Genomic DNA, 21,322 nt, shown 5'->3' with positions numbered 1-21,322 from the left:
AGGTACAATCTACACTAATGTCCCCCCTAGGGCTCATTATTGGACTTCAGGGTAACTACGTGTACCATTTTAGGGTCAAAAAGGTACATATATGTTCCCAAGCAGTATATAAATGGTACAAATAAGTACTTTAGCGCGTACTGCCTCAGGGACAAACCACTGTCCCCCTAAAGGTACAATAATGTACTTTATTTTCTGAGATTGCCCCTAGCGAGCATAGACAATTTTCAACACTGTTGCACCGCATGGGAGTCTAATGGCATTTTTAAACAAAGGAAGAAAACAAGGAAAACATTTCATACCAGGATCAACAATCAGTGCTGTGTTTTACAGTGTAATTAGGGCTTATGGTTTCATATGAGGCTTCATTTAGATGGCCCTAAAAATCTTCCAGAAGAATAATGTTACAGGTCAGAATTGTAGGACAGGTGGAACTTTTCAACCTAGGTTAGAATGTTTAACCCAGTTCATAATTTGCTACTTGTATTAGGGAGACTTAATATATCGAGGGTTAGATTTAGGATTTGGGAAGACTTTGTATTTTAAACTACTTGATGATGTAATAAGACTGGACTCATTAATACATTCAAAATATATCACTCCTTCCATCACAATTGTTGCTGGTCTAGTGGTTAAGGTGCTGGATTAAGAATCAGAAGGTTCTGAGTTTGAATCCTGGTTATGTATGAAAAAATATATTTTAAAAATTAATAATTAGGTAGATAGGAATAGGTAGACAGACAGACGAGAGGAAATACTAGGTAGATGTAGACAAAGAGGAAGTGGATGGAAGAAAGACAAAAGCAGTGATGGAAAATCCCTTTTAAAGGAGAACTGAAGGCAAATTTTTTATTATCAAAATTCTATTTCTCATTTTATTAAATATAGGAATGCATTTATTTTTGATCGCTATTGTGTCACTGCTATAGTAAGTTGAGTGTTTGAAATATGCTCTGTAATATATCAGTCCATATATCAAAGCGATGGCCGTAAACGAGATTCGTTGAGACCTGTGCGAGACATTGTAGGACGGAAGTAAAACGTCCAGCGGAAATTCCAAGTGACCGACATCTGCCAACGTTGTCAAAAGATGCACGCGCCTTACTTTGAATGCTGACGTAATCAAACCGGAAGTTTTGTTTATTTTGATAGCAATCAGGAAAGTTTGAAAAAAGTAGGCAGTAATCGTCATTTAAACTCGTTTTTGTGCAATACTTCATTTAGAAAACAGTTTTCAAAATGGCAGCACTGACACCTGGCTGACACTTTGTGCTTCGAAGTCTCGTGAAGATCGCGCAGATAAGCGACGCCTGCCGTGGACCAAACGAACTAAACTCAACATGGCTAAAAACTGAATAGGCCGATAAGTATAATATTTCATTGCAATTAGTTGCCAATACGAGTCACGATATAAGGTTACTAAAACTGAAAACGTAATTGAATAACATGTTAATTAAGAAATAAAGCAAGTTTAAACATGACTTCAGTTCTCCTTTAAGAATCTTAGATAATCCAAAATTTTACCGAGGTTGGAAATTATGATCGAGGTTAAAACTTTTAACCCAGGTCAAAAAAAAAAAAAAAAAAAAAAAAAAATCACCTAGGTTGAAATTTTTTGACGTGTAACAATAATAAACAAGAGTGCTCTGAGAGCACAATATCCCCCACTGGCAACTCGGCCATGATTCTGGTAAAATGCGACTGAATTGAACAAAATTGCAATATGCATATTACCAACATGCATTAAATAATCTTGTCAAGTTTCGTGAAATTCCTCCAAAAATTGTGAGAGGAGTTGATTTCAGAAGGTGAGTACCCTTCCTGGGACGGACGGATGGACACCGCCATGACATAATCCCCCTTTCTGCCAGCGGGGGATGAAAAATGTGTATGACATGACTGACAAAAAGAAGTGTCTACATTTTATGTGGTGCCATAAAACCATCATTTAGTTTTCCCAGTATCCAGTGTTACTCACGTCACAAAAGCCAAACTTCCACACTTCAGTCTTGATGAGCTCCTCCAGTCTGTCTAACAAGGGACTCGTATCATATTTCTCTGGAGAAGCCTCCATGTTTTCATCATCACTTTGAGACTGCTGTTTCTTCTTCTCCTCCTCCTCCTCCTCTTTCCCTTTGTTGAGCAGATTTAAAAACTGCCTCGGCAGCAACGTCGGCAGGTACTTCATGATATAAGGATAGACGGTGGCAGCTCTTATATGAAAAGCTACATCTATTTGATGACAAGATGATGACATCGTTAAATCTGTTTTTGGCTGCTCTAACACAAGTGATAACAGGAAGTTAGTTATTTTGCAGATGTTGGCAAATTGGTGGCCATGAAATTTGAAATCATGAATTTTACATGCGTGCAATTTATAATCATTGCAAATTGTCGTCGTCAAAGAAGAGTAAAAACACTTTACAAAATTACAGAGGAGAAAGGATTACACCATGCTTAAAAAAAAAGCCAGGCATTTCAACAACATGCTATTAATACCTGATTTAGAAATCTTAATCTTGACATAATCAGCTGCTTTCCTTGTCTCTTGGTTTATCTCTCCAAATTTGTGCACAGCTTCCTCTACATTTCCAAGGTCCACATATCTGTCCTTTGGCAGCCACTCCATGAATTTAGTGGTAAAAGAGTCGTCCACATCACACTCATGCAGGAAGAGAGAGATGATTGTGCACCAGTCATTTTTCAGGTCTGTCCGGAGTTTGTAGGAAGGGTAGCCGACGACCACCAGTTTATGGTCTTGTTTCCTGGCACTGCAGGAGATCTCCCACCATATGTTCCTGAGAGGAAATCGGCCCTTAACGCGTACTTTCTTCCCATGAAACATGAAATCCACTGGACATAAAGCAATGCAGAAGAATTAACATGACAGAACATTTGGAAAGAAACGTAGCAAAAAAGATCCAAGTAAAGTAACTCAACACAGTAGGTAGCAATGTCCATTTAAATAAATTTAGTGTTGGCTGTTGCTGTGTGCTGCTCGCAGTGAACTCTTCCTGCAAGGTTTTAGGTCTGAGATGTTTTATCAAGTTACTTGTGTTGTAGAAATATCTTGTAGTACCTCATCTTGAGATGTTCTCAGAGCACAGTTTGCAATCAAAGCAAAACAGATTGCAATTAAATTTGTAATACGCACAGATCACCGCCATATGTTCATTAGCACCATGATGATTTATGACGCATGGTATCATATGGCATCAGCTGTAGGTAAAAGTGTATTTTTTTTTTTTTACAAGCAAGTATAAATGAGCACAGTGTATCTATGCAACTCCTCTTCGTCCTTGAGCTTGTTTTTGGTATGTTAATTTTTTTACATGCATTTCTACCATCTCATCTCATTATCTCTAGCCGCTTTATCCTGTTCTACAGGGTCGCAGGCAAGCTGGAGCCTATCCCAGCTGACTACGGGTGAAAGGCGGGGTACACCCTGGACAAGTCGCCAGGTCATCACAGGGCTCACACATAGACACAGACAACCATTCACACTCACATTCACACCTATGGTCAATTTAGAGTCACCAGTTAATCTAACCTGCATGTCTTTGGACTGTGGGGGAAACCGGAGCACCCGGAGGAAACCCACACGGACACGGGAAGAACTTGCAAACTCTGCACAGAAAGGCCCTCACCGGCCACGGGGCTCAAACCCGAACCTTCTTGCTGTGAGGTGACAGCGCTAACCACTACACCACCCATGTATTTCTACCAACTATACATAATTTATTGTTTCAAATTGTAGTGTGAAACCGTGTCCATGAAATGTATATTTACACATTTATTTTGTATATGTTGAGAATATGCATTTTTATGACTTTAGCCAGGTATATGTAAAAACAAGAGCTGTAGTATCAAGAAAACATACAGTTTGTTTGTACTGTCCATTATCTCCTGCAGAAATGTGAAAAACTAGCTCTTGTGCAAAAGCACAAGTTCAGGAGTGTATAGTCCCATTCCTCCTGAGGGCATGGCGTCGTAATACCTATCCTGCTTATCAAAATCTAACTTGTAATTTTAATTCTGTTTCATTGCTAAAAGTTTTGTCAAGTGGTCGTGCAATACAAGTAGGGGAGAGCAGGGAGACTTGGGACAGGTTTTCAGCTTTTGTCAACTGTGTGAAATTCTTTGCAGGTAGCGTCACATTCATATTGCATTACAGAGGATTTATACTATACCCTTTTACCACAACATTAGTATCTCAGCTCGTCACATATACCGGCAGCAGTCTGAGCATGGAAGCCCAAACTTCCCTTTCCCCAGACACCTCGGCCAGCTCCTCGGGAAGAAGACCGAGGCGTTCCCAGGCCAGCCGAGAGACATAGTCCCTCCAGCGTGTCCTGGGTCTTCCCCGGGGCCTCCTCCCAGGGGGACATGTCTGGAACACCTCCCCAGGGAGGCGTCCAGGAGGCATCCGAAAGAGATGCCCGAGCCACCTCAGCTGATTCCTCTCGATGTGGAGGAGCAGCGGCTCTACTCCGAGCTCCTCCCGAGTGACTGTGCTTCTCACCCTCTCTCTAAGGGAGCGCCCAGCCACCCTGCGAAGGAAACTCATTTCGGCCGCTTGTATCTGCGATCTTGTTCTTTCGGTCATTACCCAAAGCTCATGACCATAGGTGAGAGTCGGAACATAGATCGACCAGTAAATCAAGAGCTTTGCTTTTAGGCTCAGCTCCTTCACCACAACGGACCGGTAAAGCGACCGCATCACTGCGGAGGCTGCACCGATCCGCCTGTCGACCTCACACTCTATCCTTCCCTCACTCGTGAACAAGATCCCGAGATACTTAAACTCCTCCACTTGAGGCAGGACTTCTCCACCAACCTGGAGAGGGCAAGCCACCCTTTTCCGGTCGAGAATCATGGCCTTGGATTTAGAGGTGCTGATTCTCATCCCAGCCGCTTCACACTCGGCTGCAAACCACCCCAGTGCATGCTGAAGGTCCTGGTTTGAAGAAGCCAACAGGACATCATCATCCGCAAAAAGCAGAGATGAAATCCTGTGGTTCCCAAACAAGATTCCTTCCGGCCCCTGGCTGCACCTAGAAATTCTGTCCATAAAAATTATGAACAGAACCGGTGACAAAGGGCAGTCCTGCCGGAGTCCAACATGCACCGGGAACATGTCTGACCTACTGCCGGCAATTCGAACCAGACTCCTGCTCCGTTCGTACAGGGACCGGACAGCCCTTAGCAAAGAGCCCCAAACCCCATACTCCCGAAGCACCCCCCACAGAATACCACGAGGGACATGGTCGAATGCCTTCTTCAGATCCACAAAGCACATGTGGACTGGTTGGGCAAACTCCCATGAACCCTCGAGCACCCTATGAAGGGTATAGAGCTGGTCCAGTGTTCCGTGACCAGGACGAAAACCCGCATTGTTCCTCCTGGATCCGAGGTTCGACTATTGGCCGAATTCTCCTCTCCAGCACCCTGGAGTAAACCTTCCCTGGGAGGCTGAGAAGTGTGATTCCCCTATAATTGGAGCACACTCTCCGGTCCCCTTTCTTAAAAAAAGGGACCACCACCCCAGTCTGCCACTCCAGAGGCACTGTCCCCGACCGCCATGCGATGTTGCAGAGGCGTGTCAGCCAAGACAGCCCTACAACATCCAGAGACTTGAGATACTCAGGGCGGATCTCATCCACCCCCGGTGCCTTGCCACCGAGGAGCTTGCAAACCACCTCAGTGACTTCGGCTTGGGTAATGGACGAGTCCACCTCTGAGTCATCAGCCTCCACCTCCTCAATGGAAGACATGACGGTGGGATTGAGGAGATCCTCAAAGTATTCCTTCCACCACCCGACAATGTCCCCAGTCGAGGTCAAAAGCTCTCCACCCACACTGTAAATAGTGTTGGCAGAGTACTGCTTCCCCCTCCTGAGGCGCCGGACGGTTTGCCAGAATTTCTTTGAGGCCGACAGATAGTCCTTCTCCATGGCCTCCCTGAACTCCTCCCAGTTCCGAGTTTTTGCCTCTGCAACTGCCCGAGCTGCGGCACGCCTGGCCTGCCGATACCCGTCAGCTGCCTCAGGAGTCCCGGAGGTCAACATGGCCCGATAAGACTCCTTCAGCTTGACGGCATCCCTTACTTCCAGCGTCCACCACCGGGTTCGGGGATTGCCGCCACGACAGGAACCGGAGACCTTGCGACCACAGCTCTGAAGAGCTGTGTCTACAATGGAGGTAGAGAACATGGTCCACTCGGACTCAATGTCCCCCACCTCCCTTGGAAGCTGGGAGAAGCTCTCCCGGAGGTGGGAGTTAAAGACCTCCCCGACAGAGTGCTCGGCCAGACGTTCCCAGCAGACTCTCACCATACATTTGGGCCTGCCAGGTCTGTCCAGCTTCCTCCTCCGCCAGCGGATCCAACTCATCACCAGGTGGTGATCAGTTGACAGCTCAGCCCCTCTCTTCACCCGAGTGTCCAAGACATAGGGCCGGAGATCAGATGAAACGGCAACAAAGTTGATCATCAACCTCCGACCTAAGATGTCCTGGTGCCACGTGCACTTATGGACACCCCTATGCTCAAACATGGTGTTCGTTATGGACAAACTGTGACTAGCACAGAAGTCCAATAACAAAACACCACTCGGGTTCAGATCAGGGAGGCCATTCCTCCCAACCACGCCCCTCCAGGTGTCACTGTCGTCACCCACATGAGCATTGAAGTCCCCCAGTAGAACAATGGAGTCCCCAGTCTGAGCACCTCTCAGTACCTCTCCCAGGGACTCCAAGAAGGCCGGATACTCTATACTGCTATCCGGCCCGTAGGCACAAACAACAGCAAGAGCCCTCTCCCCAATCCGAAGGCGCAGAGAGGCGACCCTCTCGTTCACTGGGGTAAACTCCAACATATGGCAGCTGAGCTGGGGAGCTATAAGCAAGCCCACACCAGCCCGCCGCCGCTCACCATGGGCGACTCCAGAGAAGTGGAGAGTCCAGCCTCTCTCGAGGAGCTGGGTTCCAGAGCCCAAGCTGTGTGTGGAGGTGAGCCCGACTATCTCTAGCCAGTACCTCTCAACCTCCCACACAAGCTCAGGCTCTTCCCCCCCCCCCAGCGAAGTGACATTCCATGTCCCAACAGCTAGCCGCTGTGTCTGGGGATCAGGTCGTCGAGGCCCCTGCCTTCGATTGCCGCCCAATCCACACTGCACCGGTCCCCTACGGCTACCTCTGTGGGTGGTGAACCCACAGGAGTAGACCTATATGTTTAATTTTTATTTATTATCAAAACTTGTACCATATTTAACTGTATGAAGACACAATGCTGGTCCAGCGATAGAAAAATGTCAGTTTATCAAAACGTGACAAGACAAAACAGTTCCATTCTCAAGAAGGAATGAAATAAGCTTAATCCTCATGCAGGGACACGCCCACATTTTTGAAGCAATTTTATATTTGTAAACCACAAGGAAAACAAGCAAACAAACAAAAAACCTGTAACATGAACTGTCCCAACTCTCCCGGTCTGGCCATTTTCAAAAAAAAAAAGTTTTTCCTAGTGTTGGTCTGTCTAAAGCCGAGGCTCTGAAGCGCATACTGAATATAAGGGGGCGTGTCAGATGAAACCCCACTTTGAGGTATGTACATTTTATATAGAGTTCAGTGGGTGTCTATCGTTTAGCAGAAAGCCACGTGACCAATGACAGACGAGGCCCCTGTTTGTTTGGTTCGTGTCAGCATTTCATTCCGAGTGCGTGAGAAAAGTAACCGCCTCAATCCAAACACAGTGAAAAAAAAAGTCCGTTCCTAAACAAACAAACAAACAAACAAACAAAAAATCAATAAAAATGTTCCTCTCAATGTTACTGCATGGTTCTGGTTGCAGCAGAGCTCACAGTCTATCACTCTCTCTCTCTCTCTCACACACACACCACAAATGTTATCCCTCTTTATGTTTTTATGGACAACTTTTTATTATGCAGACAATTATACTAAACATAAATTCGTGTGTGTGTGTGTGTGTGTGTGTGTGTGTGTGTGTGAGAGAAAGACAGAAAGAAAAGAAGATAAATTTAACCAAATAACAAAAAGGCAAATAACTTCTTATATAACAATTATTTTAAAATGGAACATTATGCAAAGTCCATACAAATAATAATGTAAAATGGTAGAACACTAATGTGATGTAGAAATTAAAACATGCTGTACATGTCTCTGAGCAGTAGGTGTCGCTAGTGAACTCTGTCAAATGAGACTTCGAGTAATGAACCTTTTATGGCCCTTTTCCACTACCCTTTTTCAGCTCACTTCAGCCCGACACGGCTCGCGTTTCGACTACCTTAGAGCAGCACGACTCAGCTCGCTTCAGCCCTGCTTAGCACCCAAAACTTGCACGGTTTTGGAGTAGGGCTGAAGCGAGCCAAAACGAGCCGAGTGGGGCTAGGGGCGTGAGCAGACACTCCCCTGTGCACTGATTGGTGAGGAGGAGTGTCCTCACACGCCCACACGCCCCGCGAGCACGCTGGGATCTGTAAACACCGTAAACCCGGAAGAAGAAGAATTACGAGAATTTCTGAAGCCTTATGCGCCTCGCCACATCTATATGCTCTTGCCAGTATCTGTTGGCATTGTTGGTGACAACAAGCCACAGCACCAAGACCAGCAAGACTCCATGTTTATTGTTTACTATCCGGGTCGTGAGACTACCGCTTAAAAGATCACTGATGTCACTGTTTGAGCCGCCTAACGACATCACGTGACGTCCACCCACTTTCGCTAACTCCACCCAATGTGTCCACCCACTTCCAGCCAGCACGGTTCAGCGCGGTTGTAGTCGAAATGCAACTCCAACAGCCCCGCTCAGCTCGACTCAGCACGGCACGGCTCAGCCCAACTCAGCCGCGTTGGTAGTGGAAAAGTGGCATTAGTGAATCACAACCGAGGCCTAGTTTGTCATCAGGAACGATACACGCCTCAAAGCAGGGCTTCATCTACCACTCCCTCTTGTACTCGATACGCTTTGGAGCCTTATTTGACCATCAAGTTTAATTTAAGTTTAATAATATAGTAACTCTAGACTACATACTTGAATTCATAACAAATCCCCAATTCACCAGCGTACATTACACCATAGAATGGAGGTGGGGGGCAAAATAGAAAATACAAGTTTCGGTTCATAAAAATACTGAACTGCACAAACCTTACTGCAGTGTCCAGCTTCATGGCTCCAAAGGAAGTTGTTTACTCTAAGGGGTAACATCTAACTTCTGATGTCATCTAAAACTTGATTGGTTGAATTTAATTTATGGGAAAACAAACTGTCCCCAGTCTTCCCTACTGACATGTCAGCAATGTGGACTGCTATGTTACATTAACATAATGGCAGAAGTTGTTGCTGTTTTAACTACTTAAATAGGCATGTGAGCAAAATGTTCAACACAAACAAATAGAAATATGTCTCTGTGAAGGTTCTCAGTCATCCAGGTCATAGTAAACCATAGGTACTAAAAGAAGGCAACTGGACTTGCTTGAAATTCTTGAAGACGTTTCATCTGAAAGGCTTCTTCAGTTCTGTCTGACTAGTGGGGAGTTCCAGATATTTATCCTCTAGTGGATCAAAAGCAACCTCCAGGAGAGCCGTTAAGGTCACCTGAGGTGGTGTTTACATTAGACTGTATCAGCGGATCATCAGATTAACGTTTTTAAAAAGATTCGTGTGCACACAGCAACGCCAATACACGATTTGCATGCACACAGCAACGCCTATACACGGACACGCTAATCACATGACTAATTAGACGGCACGTCACATGATCCCAGTGCATGTCGGGCATGCGCAAGTCACTCACCACTTGCAAGTGGAAGGATGGCAAGCGAACACCTTCTCCAGCAGATAAACACACCTGGCTGTGATGTTCATGTTCTCACTGAGTTTAAGCGCCTGAAGGAGGTAAATAAGTTGAAATGTGTAAATAAACCTCAGTGCGGCTCAGCGCTTCCTCCTGCGCTCCAAATCACTCCGCCCTGAACAGCGAGTGCCCTCTGGAGGGTGCGCACTCCGGCCCTGCGCAGCTCACAGAGCGCGCGAGCGAAGCGCACGAGCAGTGATTCGGGACTGAGCCGCTGTGTGTGTGATCCCAACGCCAGCGAATCAGGAAGGTGGATGTCACAGTGACGTTGTCCAATGACGTCAGCTAGAGCTCAGCACTGCGTTTCCTCATTCCTCAATGTTTACACAGCACCGGATCAGATACAAACTGGGTTGAATACGTGGGCCCTGGCGGATTCAAGTTGTTCCGCCTGTGGAGTCGTTTCCCGGCGTTTTAATGTGCACGGACAGTGCATCCGCGACGAAAACGAGACGGATAGGGTCTAATGTAAACACCACCTGAGTCGCTGAGTCATCCTGTAGGTGTAGGTCCCTGGGGGCCGGGTGTGAACGGTGTTAGGAGCCTAGAGAGTCGTTAGGGTGATCTGTGGGTCGTTGGTTCTCTTTGTCATCCTGTGAGTCATTGAAGTCAGCTGAGTTTTGGTGAGGGTGTGTATTCAGTTTTCTGGGAAGTGTAGGTGGCTGATAAGTGGTGTCTCAGACCAGGGGTTCCCAAACTTTTCCATGCCAAGGCCCCCCAAACAGCATTAGCTTCTGGCCGGGGACCCCCTTTGCAAACCCACAGACAATGCTACAAAATATGTAAAGAAACATCAACTTTTAGAATGTTTTCTCTTACTTTTATTCAATAGTCAATAATTGCTACATTTGTTTAGCATAAGAATATTATTAACTAACATGTTTTCAACACAAATATTTTCACACTGAACAATAAACTGTATAACCTCCTGTAGTACCTAATTCAACTCAATATCCATCCTTTTTGTGCCCAGTGCCTCGCGATGGAGCATGCAGTGTGTGGCCACTACATGCGGGGCCTTCTGCTTAATGAGAGCGTTCACTCCACTGATCTTCCCGGTCATTGCCGCGGCTCCGTCCGAACACACCCCCACACAACGGGTCCAGTCCAATCCGTTAGACTAGATGTAATCGTCCAAAACTTGAAAAATGTCTTTCCCAGTAGTTCTTCTTTCAAGTGCTTTACAAAATAGTATTTCCTCCACAAATCTTTCCTGTGAAATAAACCTGATGTACACAAGCAGTTGGGCCTCATTGGATAAATCTGTGCTCTCATCCAGCTGAAGTGCGAAGTATTCGCTGGCTCTCACCTGCTCCAACAGCTGAGCAGATACGTCTTGAGCCATGTCACCAATCCGTCGGCTCACGGTGTTATCAGAGAGTGGGACAGCATCGATTTTTTTGGCAGCATCCTCACCAAGCAATTCTCGGACAATGTCTTTGGTGGCTGGTAAAATCAAATCTTCTCCAATTGAGTGAGGTTTTTTAGCACAAGCAATGTGGTACGAGGCTAAAAATGATGCCTTCAGGGCCCGCTCGGGGACAGTAGCTTGCTGGGTGAATGCAGCAGATTGCCCGACCAAATGCTCTTCTTTGCATCTGAAGAAATCTACTGTTTTTTCGGCATCTGTCGGATGTTTTTGTACCAAGTGATGAAGTTTTGAAGGTTTTAAGCACTCGTTTGACAGGGTCTCCAGACAGAGGACGCATTTCGGGCAATCATGGCCATTTTTCTGTATGGCTGTAAAGCCATACTTCATGTATGCTGCCTCATATTTTCGGATTTTAGTTGGCCAGGACTTCTTAGTTTTTTTCGCAGCAGTGTCCTCCACAGCAGGGCTGTTGGTTTGTTCCTTCGGTCTCTTCTTCAAAAACCTGTCCATTTTGCGCTAGCAATACGCTAGCTTGAGGAGCAAAGCAGCTTAATAAATGGCGCAAACCGCAACGTCACAGGCAATCGGAGAGATGAGCATGGCAAACAACGTTTCGATATGATGTATTATTATTAATAATTATATTTTATAATAATGATTAAAAAACTAATTACAATATATTTAATAATTATTTTTAAAAAGTATATATTTTTTCACAATTTTTTTGTTATCATCCCTCCAACTTTCTGAGGCCCCCCTAGCGCCCCCTGGCGGCCCCCCAGGGGGCCGCAGCCCCCACTTTGAAAACCACTGTCTCAGACCACCTCCTCTGTTCAGTGATGGTTGTTTCAGGTTGATAAAGATGGCTTCTTTTACTTCTCTTTCAAACCACCGGTCTTCTCTGGCTAAACTGCATACACTGCAGTCCTGAAATGAGTGTCCTTTGTTACTGAGATGAAGATACACTGCAGAGTCCTGACCTGAGGAACTGGCTCTCCTGTGTAGAGCCATGTGCCTGTGAAGCAGTTGTTTCATTTCCCCAATATATAGGTCTGTGCATTCCTCACTGCACTGTCCTGTTTGTGTCTGGGTATTCTGTCCTCAGGGTGGACCAATTTCTGCCTCAGAGTGTTACTGGGTCTGAAATGTACCAGAATGTTGTGTTCATAGAAGATCCTCCCAAGTTTCTCAGACAGTCCAGAAATGTAGGGAATGACAATGTTCTTGCATTTGTTGCTGTTTTCTTCCCTGTCCGTTATGTTTCTTTTTCTGGAAATTTCAGACCCAGTAACACCCTGAGGCAGACATTGGTCCACCCTAAGGACAGAATGCCCAGACACAAACAGGACAACGTAGTGTATGCAATTCAGTGCAGTGAGAAATGCACGGGCTCATATATTGGAGAGACAAAACAACCGCTTCACAGGCGCATGGCTCTGCACTGTAAAAAAGAATAGTTGAGAATACTTAATTTCAAGGCAACAGTCTGCATTAATAATTTTATGTTTTGCCAACGATGTGCCCATGATAATCCAAACTATGATAACAATTCTTTATTAAGAATTCTTCATCTCATCTCATTATCTCTAGCCGCTTTATCCTTCTACAGGGTCGCAGGCAAGCTGGAGCCTATCCCAGCTGGCTACGGGCGAAAGGCGGGGTACACCCTGGACAAGTCGCCAGGTCATCGCAGGGCTGACACATAGACACAGACAACCACTCACATTCACACCTACGGTCAATTTAGAGTCACCAGTTAACCTAGCCTGCATGTCTTTGGACTGTGGGGGAAACCGGAGCACCCGGAGGAAACCCACGCGGACACGGGGAGAACATGCAAACTCCACACAGAAAGGCCCTCGCCGGCCCTGGGGCTCGAACCCAGGACCTTCTTGCTGTGAGGCGACAGCGCTAACCACTACACCACCGTGCCGCCCTATTAAGAATTCTTAATTAAGTCAATTTTCAATTCCTCATTCTGCCAACATAGATTTCTCTTTTTGCTGAACAGTGGCATTCACAGTAGTACAAAAAGGCAACTGAGTTTATCACAATTTTTGGGGGGGCTTTTTTCACCTTTATTTGGATAGGACAGTGTAGAGACAGGAAATGAGCAGGAGAGAGAGATCAGGAAATGACCTCAGGTCGGAATCAAACCCAGGCCCCCGGATTTATGGTATGGCGCCTTATCCACCTGAGCCACAACAACATGAACTTCAACCGGAGAGAGAACCACATTGCCCAGCCCTTGCATTTGGGAGAGGAAACCATGTGTCTTGGTCATTCAGAGCATGCGCTGAATAAACACCTGTGACAATTATGTATTTTCAATTCAGATTATTCACTATTGTATATTTACACATCATTGAGGTGCACCCTATCAGTTTGATATGGATTTTTCTTGATGTGGATAATTCTAAAAAATAGAATTATGCTTTGTTCAAGTAATTCCATATTCACAATTGAATGGACAAGAAAATATGAATAATTATTAACGAACAGAAAAATCCACATCAAACTGATAGGGTGCACCTCAATGATGTGTAAATATGCAATAGTGAATAATCTGAATTGAAAATAGATAATTGCCACAGGTGTTTATTCAGCACATGCTCTTAATGACCAAGACACGGGGTTTCCTCTCCCAAATGCAAGGGCTGGGCAATGTGGTTCTCTCTCCGATTGAAGATCATGTTGTCGTGGCTCAGGTGGATAAGGCGCCATACCATAAGTCCGGGGACCCTGGTTCGATTCCGACCTGAGGTCATTTCCCTCTCCGTCTCTCTCTCCCGCTCATTTCCTGTCTCTACACTGTCCTATCCAAATAAAGGTAAAAAAAGCCCCCCCAAAAAATTGTGAGAACCTCAATTGCCTTTTTGTACTACTGTGAATGCCACTGTTCAGCAAAAAGAGAAATCTATGTTGGCAGAATGAGGAATTGAAAATTGACTTAATTAAGAATTCTTAATAAAGATAACAGTGTTATCATAGTTTGGATTATCATGGGCATACATCGTTGGCAAAACATAAAATTCTTAATGCAGACTGTTGCCTTGAAATTTCAAGTATTCTCGACTATTCTTTTTTTACAGTGTGCAAATGCGATGTACGCATTTTAGCCAGAGAAGACCAGTGGTTTGAAAGAGTAAAAGAAGCCATCTTCATCAACCTGGAACGACCATCACTGAACAGAGGTGGTGGTCTGAGATACCACTTATCAGCCACCTACAATGCAGTCCTTGGCACACTTCCCAGAAAACTGAATACACGTCCACACCAAGACTTAGGCTACATCCACACGACAACGGCAACGAGATGTTATTTAAAAATATATCGCGTCCAAATGGGCAACAATCAGTAAAATATCAGGTCCATATGGCAACGCAACGCTTGCTGAAAACGATGCAATACACATGCCACACCTCTAGGGGCGCTGTAAGACGGTCCCTTCGGAGACACCAGAACAATAGAAGAAGTAAGGATGCATATTAGCCACAAAGTCAGGAAAATCTGTTTGTAAAATTACATTATAATGACCAAATACAATGAAAAGTATTTTTCCAGTCTCACCTGTGAAAGGTAATCCCATGTGATCTCGTTTGGATGGCAAACCTGTTGGTACAGTTAAATGCAGCTAATGTTTATTCTCCGCTTTGACCTCTCCAAAATGGCGGCGAGGATGACCTATGATTCTACGCGGAAGGCGGCATCTTTAATGGTCCGGAATAAATTGAATGCTAATTAAATAATGATTAATTTGCTCCTCTACGCCCTTTTTGAGGAATGTATTGTAGGACTTAAACCCACATCTGAAGAGGTGAGATCGCTCTTTTTTTCTCTATTTTTGCTGGCGGGATTGACTCTCTCTCTCTCACTTTGCACCATTACACAATAAATATTCACAGTGAAAATATTTTGTAAGCGCGTTTCATGAACCAAGTTATAGGATTTGTTGACAACTCGCATCGCAATGAGAAGATCATTGGCACTACTGGTGTTAAGAATCAGACCATTTCATAAATGAATATTTTGCTGTAGAGCTGCAGTGTTTGTACAATTGCATGTTTTTGTTTCACTATTACTGTCACTATTCTGCTTCTTGCATTACTACTGTGAACTAACACTGAACATAATAATAATAATAATAATAATATCCAAGCTCGTGTTTCACTCTCACTAGTGCTCTGTAAGGCTTTTTCCTGGTGATATTCGTTACACTTCTACCCGGCGTGAAGCACTCACAGTCATGTGGTTGTGACGTCATCGTAAACAAATCCGTTTTACTCATCCAGACGACTTCACAACGGCAACGTTGCCAGATCTTTCCACTCTGGAACCCGTTCTCAAAAAGATTGCGTTTTGGGCACCCAAAACGCCGGTGCCGTGTGGACGCCAGGCCTAAACGATAAGCAATTGTATCGGAGTCACCTGAATCCGTTGCCGTGTGGACAGGGCCTTAGATGACTTCAATGACCCACAGAACCCTAACGACTCTCTAGGCTGCTAACACCGTTGATGATGATGATGCCCTTTATTGTCACTAGTCACATGTACCAGCGAAATTAGCCGTCAACCTGTCCGTACATATACAACATACAATTGACATAGGGTAGACAGGACAGGAAGACAGGGATAAAGATAAAAAGGAAACACAACATGAGGAGAGATAAGGAAAAAAAAAAAAAAAACACCCCACCACTATGCTCCTGTCAGGAGTACAGTGTGGGGACATTTAAAAAACCTTTGCACAAAGCACACAACACCACAAGTACACTTTAAACATGGGATTTGAGGGGGGGAAATCAGGGGTGGGGGGTAATCCAGCGCAAGCAAGCAGCCGTCCGCTCCTGCAGCCATGAAGGCGCTGGTCACGCACCTGCTTGTCACACTGGGGGTAAAAATGGCGATCGCGGAGAGATATGGCCCTTTTCCACTACCCTTTTTCAGCTCACTTCAGCTCGCTTCAGCCCGACACGGCTTGCATTTCGACTACCAAAAACCAGCACGACTCGGCTCGCTTCAGCCCTGCTTAGCCCCTAAAACTCGCACCGTTTTGGAGTGGGGCTGAAGCGAGCCAAAGCGAGCTGAGTGAGGTTGGGGGCGTGAGCAGACACTCCCCTGTGCACTGATTGGTGAGGAGGAGTGTCCTCACATGCCCACACACGCCCCGCAAGCGCGCTGGGATCTGTAAACACCGCAAACCCGGAAGGAGAAGAATTACGAATTACGAGAATTTCTGAAGCCTTATGCGCCTCGCCTCATCTATACGCTCTTGCCAGTATCTGTCCGCGTTGTCGGTGACAACAAGCCACAGCACCAAGACCAGCAACACTAACGACTCCATGTCCTCCATGTTTATTGTTTACTATTCGGGTCGTGAGACTACCGCTTAGAAGCTCACTGATGTCACTGTTTGCGCTGCTTAACGACATCACGTGACGTCCACCCACTTTCGCTAACTCCACCCAATGTGTCCACCCACTTCCAGCCAGCATGGTTCAGCGCGGTTGTAGTCGAAATGCAACTCCAACAGCCCCACTCAGCCCGACTCAGCACGGCACGGCTCAGCCCGACTCAGCCGCGTTTGTAGTGGAAAAGCGGCATTAGAGAAGGAATGCGAGAGTGTCTCCCGGCAGTGACCTTCAGGGGGAAATGTTGTCTCAGCAACGGCCTGAACCAAGGCCGGTGCTGTCTCAGGGCACCGAATGTCGATAAGATATGAATTGTTTGGTCTTTCCAGACGCAGTCTTTGCACGTCCACACCGCTTGTCCATATCTGTCCATTCTATTCAAATTGATCTCCGAAAAACGTATTCCTTGCAAAGCTGAAAGCTGCTCCAAGAAAACAACCATCTTGTGGTTCAAGTTCTGAATGTCCACAGTCTGAGTGCCCACAGCTTTGCCCACCACTCCAATCATATCGGGCAGCTTTGTGGGGCTTTGAACAGCTGTCACCGTTGTCTGATTTCCTCGATATACCAGGGCAATGCCTAATCCAATCAGCAAAAGTCCTGTAATCATGGTTCTGAATAGGTAGATGTCTTCAATGTCCTCCACAGAAAGAATCACCAGGCACACGAACCGCCACCGCTCCCACGCGTCCATCATGTAACCAGCCGCAAACGTTCCGGCAGGACAGACGGGTTCCCCCGAACCCAAACTTCTCGTTGAGAAAACTGTGTCAATTTCGTTAGGAGACCAGTTTATCAATTCCATGCTTTTTTTAGTTTAGAAAGTAATGCAGGAAGAGTCTCTTCAAAAAGTACAGCAGACAAGACAAGACACAGAAGCACAAGCAGGGGAAAAAAAGGAGGGAGAGGGAGAGCAGAAAATGCGACCGCCTTCCGTGGAAGCACGGAGAGAAAAAGCCGTTCACACCCAGCCCCCAGGGACCTACACCTACAGGATGACTCAGCGACCCAGGTGACCTTAACGACTCTCCTGAGGTTGCTTTTGATCCACTAAAGGATAAATACCTGGAACTCCCCACTAGTCAGACAGAACTGAAGAAGCCTTTCGGATGAAATGTGAAACGTCTTCAAGAATTTCAAGCAAGTCCAGTTGCCTTTTTTTTAGCACCTACGGAGTACAGATAGAAAGAAGTTGGGGGAAAAAAAAAACTTTAAAATGATGCCGAAAATCAAGTTTATAGGTTGAGTAATAATAAAACACTGGTAATTTGAAACTTGAATTAATTAGCATTATTTTGTCCTTCAGTTGTTTTCCACTGAAATGAAACCAAAAACTGAAGCATAAAAATAAGACTTTTTTTTTTTGGTCATAACCTTTTTATTTTATTTTAAACTTGTGAGATACTGACTAACCCAATAAACTGCCTTATGTAGGAAAATGAAGTTTCTTGAGAAGTTTTGTGTGAAACTTTCAGGAATCATATTTCTTTGTAATTTCTGTCATGATTATTTACATTCCTGGGCCATGGAGCCGAATTTTGTGGGCAATAAACTCGTGGTCTTCATTCAAATTCTGTGACATTTCAATCACTTGTAGTTAAGTATATCAGCTAGAAGTTTTGTTTTTAGTGATCTTCAAGGAAAAACAGTGAGCTCACAATCACTGGGGTTGAAACCAAAACTAAACAATCTGATATGGAGTTGGTGGTTATATGATCCTAAAATTGTCCCCCAAATTCCTTGAATGAATTTAAATTATACTTAAGAGCCTTAAAATGTGTAAAAGGACCAAAAGCGGAAAGATTGTATGATATTTTAAAACATTTTCCCACTGAATTAGATAACTGAGATAAAACTGTTTCCCCTTGTATGTATGGTTTATTATTATTGCTTGGTTACTTGTTTTCTTTTTTTCTTTCTATCCATGGACATCTTTAACTACAGCATTTCCTACATAATTTATTTTCCATTTTACATTATAGAAGTTGTTTATACTGGATTTTTATCAGATTGGTCCCTTTTATCATTTCTATGTTCTTCCCTATATTTAACAGGATGATTGCATGATGTTGCCATACTGTTTTGTATATTTGTACTTTTTCAATAAAGTGCTATTTAGAGAGAGAGAGAGAGATGGTCTTTCAAAGTGCAATATTTTCTGATTCCTTGTCTGTCTTACAAAAAATTCAAAAGGAAGATAATGACATAGAATTATTAGATTTCCGATATCTTATGTAGCAGTTTAATCTTATGGGTGGTGAGGTGGTTTGTTTTTTGTTGGATTCCAGCTCATGTGGGTATTAAAGGAAAAGAAATGGATGATAAACTGTCCAAAAGATCAGTAAATACATTATTTACCAGCTGGGAGGTCCGTATTGTGAAATACCGTGACCGAGGTCTTGAAAGTACTGACCAAGGCCCTCTGGGAGGAGGTCAGTATTCAAGGCCACGGTATTTCACCATATGGACCGACCTTAAGCTGGTAAATAATATAATTATTTATTTACCAAATTCTAACAGAAAACAAGAGCGCCCGAAAGGGAAAACCGAGCCAAGCCGCCATTTTGAATCCTCATTAACGGCTGTAATGCAAATTGCTTCCTCCTCGGTATACAAGTGCACTTCCATGGCAGGAAAAAAAAAAACTACATTTTGCCGCCTACGTAGTCCCCTATTTATACAAAATTGAGTCATTCAGGGCGGCATGGTGGTGTAGTGGTTAGCACTGTTGCCTCACAGCAAGAAGGTCCAGGTTTGAGCCCCGTGGCCGGCGAGGGCCTTTCTGTGCAGAGTTTGCATGTTCTCCCCATGTCCGCGTGGGTTTCCTCCGGGTGCTCCGGTTTCCCCCACAGTCCAAAGACATGCAGGTTAGGTTAACTGGTGACTCTAAATTGACCGTAGGTGTGAATGGTTGTCTGTGTCTATATGTGTCAGCCCTGTGATGACCTGGCGACTTGTCCAGGGTGTACCCCGCCTTTCGCCCGTAGTCAGCTGTAGAACAGGATAAAGCGGCTAGAGATAATGAGATGAGAACCTCCAAATCAATGTACAACTTGTGCTGTAAAAGAAAATGTCAAACACCTGCTTCTAGATTGTATCAAATATGCAAACTTTCATGATAAAATTATTCAATAAATAAATAAACAATATTAAAAATTTACTTTTACATAAAGAATTTTATGATAAGTTTATTACTGAAAAAGAAATAAAAATTAAATTTTTTGGGAAAAAAAAGAAACTCGTATTTAATGTGGGCGTGACCCTAAAAGAAGCTCAAGAGAGAAAGTGGTTGTATTGTTTCCGGTGACGTTATCAATCAGGTCAACCTTGTTTTTCTGTTCATGCAACACTAATTCATATGTACTTGTTGATTCTGTCATTTCTAAACGAACTGATAGAGAGAGTTAAAGTCGGTACCTTCAGCCGCCGCAGGGACAGACGGAGTAAACATGAACCCTCCAGCAGAAACACACTCCATTTCCTTCAGATCCAGAAACTCGGGCACTGGCTCTTCCTCTCCTTCAGCGCTTTCGGAGTCTTCATCCACCTCGACTGTCTTTGATGGTAAAATATAACCCACCAAACTCACACATGTCCCGAACGGCATGTTGTTATTGTTACTTTAAACACTCCGCCGGAAATGAATCCGCTTCCTTCTCAGTTCGAAGTTCCCGCACGTCAGGTCACGTGACCAAAGTACTTCCTGGCCGCCATATTACCACTCCCATCGTGTCTATTTGGCTTGTGTGTTAAACCGTGGTATCCGATCAAATTTCCCCCAAGAAAACTATCTCCTGACTGTTTGTTTTCCCCCTTTCATTACCTCAGCTTATTTTCTCAACTTTACCCTCATTCCTTACATATCTTTATAGCGCTCCCCCGCACTGTTACTAATTCTTTTCCTTTTCCAGTTCAGTCTCTGATCATTTTCTTTTTGAATGGCTCTTTTTTTTTTACTACTATAATTATTTTTTCGGAGATTATTTCAGTTTTTCTCTTATACAATGTACCTTTTTCTTTCATTCATATATGTGTGTATAACATACGGGACGCGGTTTGCTCTGTATTTTCATAAATGTCCAATACACATGTCTGTCTCACGCATATCAACACTAAATCTAACAATAATGAACAAAATAAAACAGGAAATACTCCGTTGCGGGATCTACCCAGGACACAAACCCGTCCCGCTCTGTGCGTCTGTGCCTGGCTGCCTGCGTCACTGCGTGTGGCGCTGTCACGGTTGCCTAGAGACAGACAACACACACCGGCGCTGCTCAAAAAACCCGGGCCTTTTAAAAATGTCTGCTGCACCCGGGACTCCACCACGTCCTCAAAAGCGTCAACGCTTACAAAAATACAGACGTGAGTGGGAAGAGGCACATCCTTGGCTGGACAGCGTGAGCGGAGTCAACTACAGAGCAAACTGTAAAGTCTGTCGGCGAGTGTGGCGTACGGTGGGCTGTCTGACATTAGACACCATTCGTCAGGAGAGCAACACTTGTCTTTATCCTTCTACAGGGTCGCAGGCAAGCTGGAGCCTATCCCAGCTGACTACGGGCGAAAGGCGGGGTACACCCTGGACAAGTCGCCAGGTCATCACAGGGCTGACACATAGACACAGACAACCATTCACACTCACATTCACACCTACGGTCAATTTAGAG

The 21,322-nt window shown here is 44.7% G+C and overlaps 1 protein-coding gene across 1 annotated transcript in view; it reads right to left on the bottom strand.

Annotated features, from left to right (window-relative positions):
* Positions 1-20,440, bottom strand: part of helb (helicase (DNA) B) — a 42,709-nt gene extending 22,269 nt beyond the window's left edge. Inside the window, exons 1-3 of the mRNA XM_060903282.1 lie at positions 20,073-20,440; positions 2,500-2,853; positions 1,979-2,232 (exon numbers count right to left, since the gene is read on the bottom strand). Coding sequence (XP_060759265.1) covers positions 1,979-2,232; positions 2,500-2,853; positions 20,073-20,262 — 798 coding nt within the window. The 5' untranslated portion in view covers positions 20,263-20,440. The remainder of the gene's footprint in view (positions 1-1,978; positions 2,233-2,499; positions 2,854-20,072) is intronic.
* Between the last annotated feature and the right edge of the window lie 882 nt (positions 20,441-21,322).

The sequence above is a fragment of the Neoarius graeffei genome, chromosome 21 (assembly GCF_027579695.1).
Source record: "Neoarius graeffei isolate fNeoGra1 chromosome 21, fNeoGra1.pri, whole genome shotgun sequence".
Classification (NCBI taxonomy): Eukaryota; Metazoa; Chordata; class Actinopteri; order Siluriformes; family Ariidae; genus Neoarius; species Neoarius graeffei.
The sequence above is the reverse complement of the archived record's forward strand: the minus strand, read 5'-3'. Positions and strand labels throughout refer to the sequence as shown.